Here is a 13,633-nt window from a genome sequence, read left to right as displayed (position 1 = left end):
CAGATGGCCAATAACAAACTCAAGGGCACTGACAACAGAGCAAAATCTGTGGGCCAACAAAGATGCTCACGGACTCTCTATCTGGCAGCCGCAGTTTGTAACTTAAGAAGACAACACTATTAAATGTGGACATATTCATCGGTCATTTCATAACACACACCACAACTTCTACTATTAATCCAAATAAAAATGCGTAGCCATTGTATGTTTGGAAAGACCCTGTTTTGAAAAGAATAAAAAGTCAATTATAAATAGGCCTGTGGAGACTATATGAAGGCCTAATTTCTAGCCCTAATAAATGATAAACTGAGCACATGTTTTATTAAATAAAGAACAAACCATTAAAAAGTTTCCTTTATGCATCCACCTGGATATCATTCTCCAAGATAGTATTGTGCTGATTAGCAATGGTTGTGTAATTAGTGTATTGTTTAACACAGGAAGGCCTTTTGAGTAAGATGTCCTTATTCTTAAACTAAACCTATGTAATTCATAGATTGCGTTACGGCAATAAGACAAACACATTAAATAATCAATTAAACTGTTTTTTATAAAGCAGTAAAGTCAGTTGATTACTTTGTCATCAATGATGCTCTTAAACCATAATCTAACACACTTAAACACGTCACATCACGTGACAGCGAATGCGGAACACATTTGGTTGTTCGGAGAGAATTGGCTTTTTACCTGAAATCACTGTACGGGTGAATTATCCAAAATCCTGCGGATTTAACCCGCTCTTGTTCCCGTTCGACCGCCTTCTCACTTCCAAACATCCTCAGGGAGAACTTGTTGACCCCGGGTTGGAGCATTGCTCCAAACTGTCGGTGTATGAACCCTGCTTGATATAATCTCTCGTCGTCCGGCAGGATTTGATCAATGCCATCCAACTTTATAAACCCTGCTTCCTGGTCCGCGGAGTCTTTTTGGGCGCCAACGCCGCCGCTGGCCCCTTGCGCGCCTTGATCCGGCGGGCCATCGCCGATGGCCCCGGGGGGGCTCTCCTCGCTCGGGGTGACATCCCCCTCGGTGATCAAGCGCCTCTGCTCCGCCGCGTCGGAGTCGTGCACATGGCGACTTGTGATGGACGAGAGGCTGCCTCGAAATCTCCGACAGTCTCCATTTGAGCTGGTCTTCATCGGTCTCCCCATGTCCGTCTCCATGATCACAGACTCCCCACTTTTGGTCTCCCCGATGCCTTTGCAGCTTCCCCCAGAGGTCGGCATCGGTGACGGCAAAGGCTTCATCCTAAGACTCTTCCTCCGGGTGTCCTTGTCTGCGTCTTCATCTTCGCCCATTATGGATGCTCTCTGTCCGATGTGCTGTGGCAAACTGTAGAGCCTTTTACGCATGGAGGAGTGTAACCTGTCCATTATGACATTGAGACTTAGTGGGGGGAATTCAATAAATCCAGATTGTTACGCTGTATAGTAACGAGTCCTGCGACCGGCTCCGCGCTCCCTATCTATTTGTGAGAGCGAACAGTCTGAAGCAAATCGGAATCCCTGAAAACCCGCTGCCACACATGACATGGACCGCCGCAGCTCCACGGGAACAGATCAGAGATACTCTTTCACATAATTAGACTACCGGGCAGTTTGCATTATGCCCTCGCGCACAGCCTGGGCGGTCCACTTGGCCCCTGCGTCCCCGATGTGCATCTTTGTGCCGTGCCGTTATCGTGCGCAAAAGTGGAAAAAACTGCTTGAAAGTCACCTTAGCGTGACATGTGAGGGACGTGCCGGCGGACGGCAGTACGGAGACGAGGGAAAGGTCATGCACGACGAAGGATGCTCCTTTCACCGGCTGTCTTGCCGGCTGCCATCAAAAACATAGCGACACAATCCTGCGAAATACAGTAGAGCATTCCAGGGACCGCTGACATCACTGATCCATAGTCATGGTGCGTTTTGGCGAATTGTGAATATTCATGATGCTGATCTATTGGGTTGCCATAGGAGCGAGAACTGCAAATAAGCTCAGCCCACCTTGTTTAAAGGGGTATGCTCTTCCCATTCTTAAAAGGCTGTCCTGTCCTCATGAGTTAAGGTTACAGGTAAAGGCAATGCAAATGAGTCAGCCCATGCGGAGGGCTTTAGTTTAGAAAAACACATCGCCACAATGTCCGTGCGTCCGATCCGCTGCGTAATTTGCGCAGGCACGTGCAGTGAAGTTGGAAAAGACTTCGTCCATTCTTCAGTGTTTTATACTATAATACCTGCTATCGACCTCTAAAATATCAATACGTGAAAATAAGATGGCTACTTTATACATGTATAAGTATGTGTTCAATTAAGTTTTTAGAGTTATTTTGCCTCTCTTGTAAAGTTACCACCTGGAACTGAGAACATTCGGATGTGGATCAGTGGACAGCAGCGCCTTCCTTTAAACAAGGATCGGCTGTGTGTGATGAATACTATTTTTTGGTGGGTAGGTGGCTCTGTGTATGATGGCTCGTGTCATCAGTGCATGAATACTGTCCATTTACCAACTAACTAACAAATCAAGCCAAATCCATATAGGCTATCTGGTGTATCCAATATTAATCTTGCACGATAACAGCTACGGCACAACGTACACGGCACAACAACAATATAAATAACTTTATCAGCCGCATTTTCATAGATATTTCTATCTGAATAGCTTTACTTATCAAATTCAAAATGTGGCTTTGTTTGCCAGGTGTTGTCGAAAGCGCCAAACAATTTATCCACATATTTGGAAAGGAATTATCAATTTCAACATAACATATTTACCAAAAAACAAACAAGCTGAGCTACTTTGACAGTCGAATATATTGATACCGTGTAAGCATTTTTTTTTACATTTTCACAGTAACACGTGCGCGCTCGCCCAAACACGCTGACGTTACACACTTTTTATCGCATAAAGTCCCGCTTGCGCTGGGAAACACACGTCGGCAAAGAGTCTCCAGCGCTCCTGGAAATGTCCGCCTGCCAGTCGTGGAGGTTAACGCGCTACGGCCGCTTCGTGCCGGGCTCCACGGGGGAGCAGCCATGGAAGGTAACTCCCACGCAACGTGTGGAAGAAGCTACCGGGGTCAGTCGGCTGGTTAGCCAGCTAGCATGTGTGAGCTAGCTTAGCTAGCTGAACAGCTAACGTGAGCTTTAGTCGGACATTAAACTATTATCTGATTAATTCAAACTTACTTTGGAATTAAGTTTAAGGACGACGTCTGAATGAATCCCTCTGTAATAATCAGATTATAGCTATTTAGTTGATGGGCAAGTGGAAAGTTTGGTGCATGTTGGATAAGTTTACTGAAGTGGAGGATGTGTAGAAAGTCATTTAGAGATAAACGGTTTTATAAAGATGTGTGTGATACACACCAAATATCATTAGCTCAATACTATGGAGAGTAGAGTTGAATTAATAATACACAATCAATTCAACTTCCCCAATTGATTACTTGCAGACGGGTTATTTTGTTCTTTAATTGAATGTTTAATAATGTAAACGGGGCATTATCTAACTCTCACTTTTGTTAAATTAAGGATGATTCTTAAGTTGCAAATACTCAAAGTGTAAGATAAAGCACTTAATGTGTATTATGTACAAGATGTGTTCTGGAGGCAAAATGGCCCATCCCCACCCTATTTTTATTTTTCAATTTTCGTATTACTGAAAATGCTTATTTTTCCAAAGGAAAATGACGTAATTCACTTGAATATATTCAAAAGAGAAAAGCAGCTATACACTATGAAAATTATTTGGAGCCTCTTTGCTTTTATGCTGGAGCGAAATCATGTTAACTGCCAAGACTTTTGTTTGATGCAGTAATTCCCAGCCCTGTTTTAAATTCAGTTTTAGTATTCACATGCTGGTTGATACAAAAACAAAACACACACACACACACACACACACACACACACTTCAAGATGCAACAACACAACTCCAGAATAGAATACAGCAGCAGTTTCAGCAAAATAATTTGAGAGAGGCAGCATGTGAAGCAGCAGATATTTGAATGTGTCAAAGTCGAAAACTAAATTAGTGATGGATCTGTTCCATTTGAAGCGTCGTAGTAAACAATGGCAGTGTGACAGTGAGACAAGCGTGCACAAAACGCTGGGAAATCCCAGACAGCTAAATCAGATTCAGCCATCAGTTTTATTATTTAAGCGCTGTGCTGTTCCTGCTGGGACATGTTGAACGAATAACAAAAACATAGGCAGGATGGAGATGAACTGCGCCTCACCTGGAAAGTAGCTTAGAAGAACAAAGGGATCCGATTTGTAGGCTACTTGTGGTTCACAGATGTATCGTGTGGTATTAATGTGGAAATGTGCATGTATTTGTATTTTATGCTTTCTGTCAGCTTGCATAAAACTTAAAATTACCTCTTATGATTATCAATCACACAATCTATGGGTTTTGATTAAATCTCTATTTCACTAACATGAGACTAAAAGCCAACAATCCAGCGTTGAACAATTACACATAAAACTAGGTTTTCTCACCAAACGTGGCGTTTTCTGTCAAATCTCAGAGCCAATCTTCTCTTTGACCTGGTGACAGCCAGGCGTCTCCCAGCATGCCCCGGGTCACGCAGCCTGTCGAGAGAAACTGCGCCTGGCTCTGAAATCTGCCACTCCTCAATCCCGCGAGGTTAAGCGAGCTACCTCGGGTCGGGCAATTTAAGACCATCCGAAAGCGGCGGTTCGGTGGATGCTGTTCAGTACTGGCACACATTTTTGAAGGTCTAGCTGTAAAGATGGCTTTAGTCTTTCATTAACATAATGTTAGAATAGAACTAGAACTACAGTTCTAAATGGGTTTTGGTGCATTTGCACTCCACTGACTTGCACATTGCAGGGTGTAACATACAGTTCAACGCAATTAGTGAGGGTGAAATTACAAGATTTTATCAGGCAATTTAAAATAAAAAAGCAATTATTTTCAATACTTGTGATCCTATAAAACTGTAGCTTAATGCTCATGGACTTTCTTTTTTAGGCAACTTGAACACCTTGAAAAAAGCAATTACTCTCTATAACTTTGCATCTTCTAACAATCTCTTTTCTCGTCACCAGATATTTGAGGCAAAAGACAATAAACCAGGCATTTTCCTCACAATTGTGGGATCTGGATACTTGCTGGTATTGCAAGGACAGGAGTCTCTGGTAAGAAAAGTGTTTTCCCATCAATGTTCCATCCTATTCACACAACACCAGGAGACACAGTAGATACTGCATGTTTGGATCCAGCCTTATGAAGGACTGTAGGGAGTTAAGGCTTTTCTAACTTCATAGCTTTCAGAAACTTCAGATATGATTTAAGATAATGATTTCAGTGCTATGATTGCACTCTAGCGCTGCAACATCTTTCAAATGGATGCATGCGTTGTGACTCCTAACGATCAGTATCAACCAAAACAGTTGTTGGTTTCAATATGCTATATATTCTGAAAGATTAATCATTTAAACAATTTAATTAGGTATAATGGAAATATAGAAATATCAGAACCATTTATTGCCAAGTATGTTGGGCATAGAATGAATTTGTAATGGCTGGTGGTGCATAGATTTGGACAATAAGACATTTGTCAGTAACAGTGCAGTAAGAAATATGAATGAAATATGAGTACAATTAAATATACAGTTACAAAATAATATGAAATTGATATGAAGTGCACAGGCAAACAGATGCCTCTATTATGTATAGGTGTAGCCATAATCCAGAAATAGAAGGTTTGGACTGGAATACTGATGAGGAGGCAGCAGGTGGTGTTTCCCACTTTAATGACACGTAATTAACTTACTGATGAAGTCCAAAAACAGGCAAGGCAAACACAAGCAAATAAAAAATACAAACCAGGGCCGCTAAAACATTTGAAAGCAAACTAGAAACTTCTCTCAGGGGAATAGAAAGACCTGACGCAGAGACTAAATACACAAGGAGAGCAGAGTGATCAGACACTGGTGGAACCCATCAGGGCGCGGCGGGCAATCGCTAATAGAACATGACACACGGGGGGTGAACCTACAAAATGCAGCAGGAAACAGATGAAACACAAATAAATAAGACAAGGGAAGAACAACAAAATGTAAATACAACTCTGACAACAGAACGTCTAGATAACCGATCACAAAAACAAAACCAGATGAACTAACAACTGCCGTTAAAAGATTTGAATGCAGGAGATTAATTTCACTCACTCACAAGTTACAGCTCATACGACCACAACGATTCCAGTCCGGTCCGTCGCAGGTGTCATTGATTGAAACATAGTGTTGCCCTGTACCGATCTGAAGTATGTCACAGTCATTTTACTGGCGTAGAGATTATATGAAATATTAGTCCAGTGTGGGACATGACTGCTCGGCCACTCTCTTCAAAGAGAGTATCATGTATCATGTTCCACTACATTCAAGCTTCTTGGCTCATTTTAATGCAGTGATTCTATTTCTCAGTGATTATAAATGAATGAATAACCTGTATGTTAATGTCAATACAGTATAAGTAGTAACATTTCAGAATACGGCTTAAGAAAACCTGCACCATTCTCTGAGCAGCTTTTCGGGGATGTCAATAGAAATCTGCTTTCCGGGTGAAAGGATTCGATGAAGGCTGTATGAAATATTCTGCTCAAGAGCGTGACATTTCTGCTCCAATCTGATGGCATTTCATCAAATTGTTTTGGGTGGGTCATGACAAATGTCCCTGGGAACCTTTGGGGTTACAGGTTCAAAATCAGTAACATTATTTGGAATAAGTTCAGGCTCACAATGAAACATATTTGATGTGGGATGATGGGTGTAATGGATATACTTGTCTGGATTTCATTTCTATTTGATATGCCTCATAGAACACAGACTTGACATTTGTTTGGTTCGTTGCCAAGCTCAACACAGCAGAGTGCCGTGTACATCTTGATTCTACAAATAGGTGAATACCTGTTGTGTACAGTGAGGTGAAACAAGGTGGGTGTGTGGTGCTACACTGCAAAAGTAAGCAGGTAAAAGTAGAACATGAACCCGGGGCTTCGATCAATTATTGTGACCTTTAGACATAAAAAAAAAAAAAGTTCCATCCCCACAGACAACAGAAATGTGACGGGCCTCTCAATGTCTCATTACTGGAGTCCTGGCAGGTGACACGACTATCTTGCTGCGCCAGGGTGTTGAGCCAGACACGTATTCAGGTCAGACTGCAGAGAGGATGATGGACGGCTCTATTAGGTCGCCGCGGCGAATGCTCCGGAACTTTCAATGCCGACAGCTCGGGCCCACGGGCCGAAGGAGACATTTGGAACTGAACACAAACCGAAATTTGCCGCATTAGAGACGATCAACGGGTTAGCGAGGAGCTCCGGCAGTCTCCTTTAAAACATGGGTGCTTCTGAGTTCGCAGGCGCCCCCCCGACTAAGTGAAATCAGGCTTCTGATCCGCTGTAAGCCACCCGAGTAGATTCAGCCCCCCATGGCACAGTTTCTTGAACTACTGAAAGTATGGAACGCCATCATTCCTCCGATAGATATTCCCTCGTTCGGCGTGTCATGATGATACCCAAAATATATCCAAGTGGGGGGCGAGGTGAAGGCCATGAAATATGATTCCCATCATTGTTATAGTAACTCATCCTGCCCTGTCTGGAAACGTTTACATTTCATTGAGTTTTACACATGTGTATTCAGATTATTCCTTTAATTCATTGCAAACTGTACAGTGGTTGTTTATGTAATAAAGCATTTGAATATCCCACAGAGAAAAAGATAATGCAAAAGTTTTTAACAACTATATTCTTATATACTACTACACTATACTATATTTTTTCCTTTATTGTCTTTATTATTTTAAGAATTTTTTTTTTTCCAACTGAAACCAGAGACACTTTGGGTGAGCTTACCATTATTAAATTAAAAGATTAAAGTTTCGTTATTATTACTGGATGAGAACTGTAACAACCTACTTCCTGCATGGTGCGAGGAAAATCCTGAAAACATAATTACGTTCTTATTTTCAAAGTCATTTCTATATTTATAATTTCCAACCACTGGCTGTTGTTTTAGGTGCTCGTTGGATTCCCTCCGTCACAAAGCTTTGCGTAAGCCTTAAAGCTCGGCTCGGAGGTTATTAAGTAAATAGAGACCCCTGCAGACAGTTTTTGGTAACCATTTTAGAGTGGAAATGGAGTCGCTTTTACATGGAGCAGTACAGAAGACGACAATTATGTATTCCTAAAAATTCGAATGAATGAAAAAACTGTCCTCTGCCTCGGCGGCTGAAAACGTGTGTTTTCTCGTCTTTTCTCAGGACACAATCCCTTTGTTTGGCGACTCCCATTTTCTCAAAGTGCAACAGAAATCTGACAACCTGATGTTTCGATTTACTTTACAGGTGAGTCTCGGGACGCATTGCAACCCCACTATTAGTATTATTTACTCCACTTCCGTCCCTTATACCATCATTTACACTGGAGACTATAACATGCATTACACTCTGCAACGTCTTGATTTATTTTAATCCCGTTTATTCAGGCACCACGGTGAACGGCATTGCCTGAACGTCCTCCGTTTACAAAATGAGATGTTGATTTACCAAAAGCATCAGACGTACCCCGGTGTTTCCATCGGGCACAAGTTGGACTGAAAAATCCGTGATTGTGGGCCGTTGCAGGGGGAGAGCCGCATGTCGAGGATGCAGTTTGGCGGAAGGTGCCGCGCGGAGGCAATCAAGGAATGCTCGAGTGCTCTGGAGAAACTGCAGGAGTACACGTCCGTCAGCACTCACGATGACACCCCATCGCCCGCTAAGCCGCCGCCCCCCGCTGAGGCCTCTGCACCAGTGATACAGGTTTACCACTTTAGTACAGGAACCGTTTCTATTGTAGCTGTCTAGTCGAAGTGGCGTAATTGAACTTTTATAGTGTGCACTGTGGTGAGGTCAGCTCCTGCAGCAGTGGCCATGTTGTCCTCACTAGATGGCGCTATTTACAATACTGTCTTATTCTTAGAGGGAACCTTACAGCTACAGTAGGTGAGATAGAGCATACCTTGTAAATGAATCATTAGCCAATTACAAAACAATACATGACATAGAATACGTTGTGACAGACAGGAATGTGGAATAATAATATTAATTTATAAATACAGGCATCCAAGTGGCATACACTTTAGTTCCAAAGGTAATACAAAATAACTACATAACATTGCAGCATTTAACCATTTGAAGTTGACACTTTAAGGATGAGATTGTTGCTGCTGTATCACACAAATCTCCTTCATGTCAGTTGCATTCTTTTATTTACATTCTAACATGAAAAGACTCACCGCACCCTTTTAGTCGGTGTGTGGCGACTGAGTCAGCCGGCTCACAGCACCTGACATGAAGGACCTAGAAAGGAATGGACTCCGCTATGGGTTTGAATGTGACCTTTAGCGAACGGACACACCAGAGCAGTTCACAGAGCAGATGAAAGGACTTTGAGGCGCGGATATTTTTCAATTAGTAATGAAGCCATTGATTGGCCCGGTGACCTTGTGGAGTCATGCCGGGTTGGTCAAATCTTTCTTCTTCTTTGGTGTGTCAGCAGACCGGTCGGGGAAAGGCTGTGGAGGTGGACGCTGAGGGATCATTGTCCATCAGGAGTCTTACCCAGGTAGGGATTGTTTAGTCAAAAGCGAGAGCTTTATAAATTCAACATCCTGTTGAAGCACATTTCTTTTTTTAGATACAAGGTATTCAGTCACTCTCCTTTCTACATTATTAACATTAACACATTAAGTTTCTTCCTTTCAACTTTACTAAAGCGTTTGTTGGACCGTCCACAGCACATCTTGGGAGAGACTGTCGTGTCTCTACCTCGAGTGTATCACCAAGGTTCGTTGGTCCAAGTCGACTTTGAGCCCATCCTGCGTGTTTGTCTGCTGGATCCCAGCTTTCCTGCGTTTGTGGAGGAGATGGAAGGGGAGCTAGAGAAACTGCTTGAAGAGTGAAGAATCTCAACGTACGCTGGAAGCCGAAAGGTCAACACAGCGCCATGTGGTTTCGGTTTGGTTTGTGTAGGCAGCGTCTTGTGGCGTTTGAATGTTTCTTGCTGTGCTGCCGATGCTGTTGATATTTTTTACATGGCTTGTTACTGTATGTGGCCTGAAGGCGACGCTTTGAAATGGAGGCGGTGAAAAGAAGAACTTACAATACAATAAATATCTGGATTCAATTTAACATTTTTTATTCAGAAAAAAAAATATTGGTCTCAACCATATGTTTGATCGTGGCTATATACTCTGGTCCCTCTTTTCCCACCTCAACGCAGGTCCATTTCCACCGCAACACACATGGATACATCGTATTGAAAGAGGAGTCATGCAGCTACAGCAGTGAATTTTGCTATGCCAGCTTTCCAAGTGATCCCACAATATTAAAGCTTCACTGAGTAAAACAAACTGCCCTCCATATATCTATTTAAGAATACATATTGCATAGGATTATAGCCATGCTATACAGTTAGAGAGAAAATAGGAATAAAAACCAATTAATGAAAAAATATTTTTTAGATATTTTCTATCATTTAAACACTCATACTTCAACATATACAAGACACCTAAGTTACTCTGGAAAGAAAAAAAATAATACACTTATCATTTTTGTTTAGATAGTTAAACACACATAAGTCATTTTCTGTAATCACTCTCAATTAAATTTAAATACTGCCATCGAAGCCCTTGCTTCACAATAAAGTGGACTCATTGTCACAAAATCAAACATAGTTAACTGACCATGATATGCTGTACAAATTCTCAAGAATAAAACTAACATATATATATATATACGTATGCATATATATGTATGTACAGTATATACATATATATGTATATACAAACATATGTTATAAGGATGACTCCATAGAAAACACAGGTCATTTCAGATGCAAAAAAAGCCACACGAGGGATAACAACAGAAAATGTCTATTCTGAGTATCCTATTGCGTAATTACCTTGCATGCATTGTACATGATATGTAATACAAAAGGGATCACCTCCTCTGAGGGTATGATGAAATAAATAACAGAGACATCAACAGCACATTAAAAATGTGTACACCTTTGCGGTGATTCTAGTCATTATTCGTCATCCTGAAATCTCCACGCATGACTGAATAAGGCATGCTTAAGACAGCCATCATGTTCTTTTTGTTGCCAGTGTTATGCTGATATTGTTTCTCATAAAATGAGACAGGATATGCTCTTCTTCAAAACTGCCCGGAGCTCCGTCCACCTCTGGTACCTTCATCATGTCAAAAATGCAGTTTAGCCATTTTGTCTGTGAAAAGAGAAAATCGGGAGAAGGCGTGACCATGGATAATCCTCACAGTGAGTTCTATATTTAGCCCACATCCCCTACAACCCTGTCTTACTTGAGTAAATTGCTTATTTTGTATTCCTCTGGCGAATGTTTTTGTCCTTGTGGTTGTTTGTTGAATTTGTTTTCCTAGAAAAGAAAGACTTACGGTTTAATCACACACAGGTATTTAGCAACTCCACCCCCAGTAGAATTCTACGTTTAGAAATAGTCATATTTATGTACTTACGTGGTTATTACTGGTTCATCATCTTCGATGTGAGAAGAGAGCAGGACAGAAAGCAGAACACAGAAGTAAAACATGAGAAAAGCTAAATATCCATTTTGCATCTTTCCGCACATTTGCTGCAAAATATAAGTTCTTGGTTTTCCTTCATTTTGGTGTTAAAATACACTTTTAGAAACAAAATATCACCAAACCCCTAAAGAACCAATAGTGTGCAATCGTGCTGCTGAAATCCCGGATTGCTTTCAATACTGGAATACTAGTGTGGCCGAGTCGTGCCTCGGTGGGAAGCTCTGACATCACAGACATGGGAGTCAGCTGCTGGGCGAGCCTCGTGTCTGAGGAACAGACTCACAAGCACCAAGCAGCACACACACAATTTAGCAGCCTCTTGCATTAAAAATGTTTGGGGTTTTTTGGACCATAAAAGCCGCTAATGGATGTGATATCGCTGTGGTGCCACGGCTGAAATGGGAAGAAACAACCCGTTCTGCTACGGTGTCTTATAAATAACCGCATATTAAACGGCAAACATTCACAACATGACCTTGCAGGCTATCTGAATCCCGCGGGTTCCTGTTAATTTCCGACGAAGCATATGTGTAGGAGGGTTACAGATGGATCACTCGATGCCGTCTTTTAATCACGCTCAGCACTTTTAAGAGTGATTTCCAAAGGGCCCGGTGCGTGGGTGTCATTTTGTGACTGACTTGGCATGAAAACATGAATCTCTTCAAAGATGTCTCCGTGCATCAATTATCTGCAGTGCTGCAGTGTTAAATATCACCTTATGCAGTGTTACTTCAATTCAACATACAATTTGTAAAAGAAATAAGGACCTCTCTTATACAACGAGTGCAATAAATAACACGTCAATGTAACAGTGAGAGACACTGGGAAGAGGAACGTGTGCATATTGTGTGACGAGTTAGTCGAAAAGGTGGTTGGTGTGTAGCATACAGATGAAAACGTGTCAACACAACAAGGTAAAATAACCAGTTACAGTGAGATATTTTCCATGCAGTTAAAAGTTGGGGGGAAAAACGGCATTAGCAGCATTCCATGGCACTGATGTGGATCAGGTTACGGCAGATATAATGTTAGGTCACTTGGAGGAGGAACATCTGACGGCGTGTCCCACCGTTTTCACACCTCACACCACCAAATCTGTGTTTACTGTAACGCCTCTGCAAGCGCACAACAAATAATGGATTTTTACTGTGTGAGATTGAACATTGCTACCCGCTGTAGCACATAAAGTCTGATTGCAGTGAATATAATTAGATTTTTGAGCGGCGTTTTGTTTTTTTCTTTTTTGCAAATCATCACACAGCAAAATTGTAATTTTAGCAACTGGGTTTGAAAGAAATGTTAGCGTCTGCCTGTGAGCCCTTTGGAGAATAAACCTGTTCGTACACAGCAAAGCCATCAGGAGACCTGAATTCATAATGCATGCAGACAGCGGCCAAATCCGCGATGCTAAAAGGAGATTTTAGAGAGGCTGAGCATCGTGAGCTCGGGGTTCCTCATTCCTGATTTAAATGGCATAAACATCACAAATATAATCCACCTCAATCGCTTCCTTTTGCTGGTAGATGGAGCCAAACTAGAGGCCATGCAAAGAGCTTACTTGAGCTTTGTGGTTAGTGTCCGTGCATGTAATCATTGGTATTGTAGTAAAGATACATGTTTTTTCTACGGTATAAAATAAATGATTTGGTGCGATAAACATATGCATTTGATTGTAGATTAGATTTGATCATGAATGCAGTTAACCACCTTAGTGTCTGGCTGTTAATAGACTGATGGTATACATTTAATATGTCAATATTAGGAAATTGCGACTGATCTTTTTACTCATTGATGGTTAATAAGTGGATTGTGAAGCCTTAATAATCCCTATTTTGAATTCCTATTTAAAGATATTTTGTCCGTCACCCTGCGGGTAAAGTGCATTTATGGAGTTAAGAAGAAAGAGCATCACATCTGATGAACACTTTAAGACTTTAAGTAGAGTCTGGAGTACAACTGTTGCCCAGTCGATTCATATCAGAGGTCGTGGTTTTGTATTTTGCTCGTGTTC

At 41.6% G+C, this 13,633-nt stretch overlaps 3 protein-coding genes across 6 annotated transcripts in view; 1 reads left to right on the top strand and 2 right to left on the bottom strand.

The window, feature by feature from the left end:
• hcn4 (hyperpolarization activated cyclic nucleotide-gated potassium channel 4) overlaps positions 1 to 2,021 on the bottom strand; it is a 46,287-nt gene extending 44,266 nt beyond the window's left edge. Inside the window, exon 1 of the mRNA XM_040200170.2 lies at positions 688 to 2,021. Within this exon, the coding sequence (XP_040056104.2) occupies positions 688 to 1,373 (686 nt within the window). The 5' untranslated portion in view covers positions 1,374 to 2,021. The remainder of the gene's footprint in view (positions 1 to 687) is intronic.
• Positions 2,022 to 2,524: 503 nt separating this feature from the next.
• Positions 2,525 to 11,069, top strand: rec114 (REC114 meiotic recombination protein). 3 transcript variants are annotated; one of them, XM_040200237.2, is made up of 6 exons: positions 2,525 to 3,024; positions 5,055 to 5,144; positions 8,278 to 8,361; positions 8,641 to 8,817; positions 9,554 to 9,622; positions 9,795 to 11,069. In XM_040200237.2, the coding sequence occupies exons 1-6, from the start codon at positions 2,947 to 2,949 to the stop codon at positions 9,957 to 9,959; spliced, it is 663 nt and encodes a 220-aa protein (XP_040056171.2). In that variant the 5' UTR covers positions 2,525 to 2,946; the 3' UTR covers positions 9,960 to 11,069. The 3 variants fall into 3 exon arrangements, with proteins under 3 accessions (XP_040056171.2, XP_040056180.2, XP_040056152.2); XM_040200246.2 differs by having other exon boundaries at positions 2,832 to 3,024; positions 9,557 to 9,622; XM_040200218.2 differs by having other exon boundaries at positions 2,832 to 3,024; positions 9,774 to 10,482.
• The window catches only part of nptnb (neuroplastin b), a 22,642-nt gene continuing 19,183 nt past the window's right edge, over positions 10,175 to 13,633 (bottom strand). For both annotated transcript variants that reach the window (XM_040200183.2, XM_040200193.2), the window contains 3 exons: positions 11,554 to 11,575; positions 11,380 to 11,453; positions 10,175 to 11,285 (listed from right to left, as the gene is read on the bottom strand). In XM_040200183.2, the coding sequence (XP_040056117.2) occupies positions 11,393 to 11,453; positions 11,554 to 11,575 (83 nt within the window). In that variant the 3' untranslated portion in view covers positions 10,175 to 11,285; positions 11,380 to 11,392. The remainder of the gene's footprint in view (positions 11,286 to 11,379; positions 11,454 to 11,553; positions 11,576 to 13,633) is intronic.

The sequence above is a fragment of the Gasterosteus aculeatus genome, chromosome 12 (assembly GCF_964276395.1).
Source record: "Gasterosteus aculeatus chromosome 12, fGasAcu3.hap1.1, whole genome shotgun sequence".
NCBI lineage: Eukaryota > Metazoa > Chordata > Actinopteri > Perciformes > Gasterosteidae > Gasterosteus > Gasterosteus aculeatus.
Note: the sequence above shows the minus strand (reverse complement) of the source record. Positions and strands in the feature narration are given on the sequence as shown.

Coding starts and splice junctions, on each gene's coding strand:
- rec114 (XM_040200218.2), top strand. CDS start 2,947: ATGTCCGCCTGCCAGTCGTGGAGGTTAACGCGCTACGGCCGCTTCGTG. Junction 8,362..8,640: donor TGTTTCGATTTACTTTACAG/GTGAGTCTCGGG, acceptor GGGCCGTTGCAG/GGGGAGAGCCGCATGTCGAG. Junction 8,818..9,553: donor CCTCTGCACCAGTGATACAG/GTTTACCACTTT, acceptor TTGGTGTGTCAG/CAGACCGGTCGGGGAAAGGC.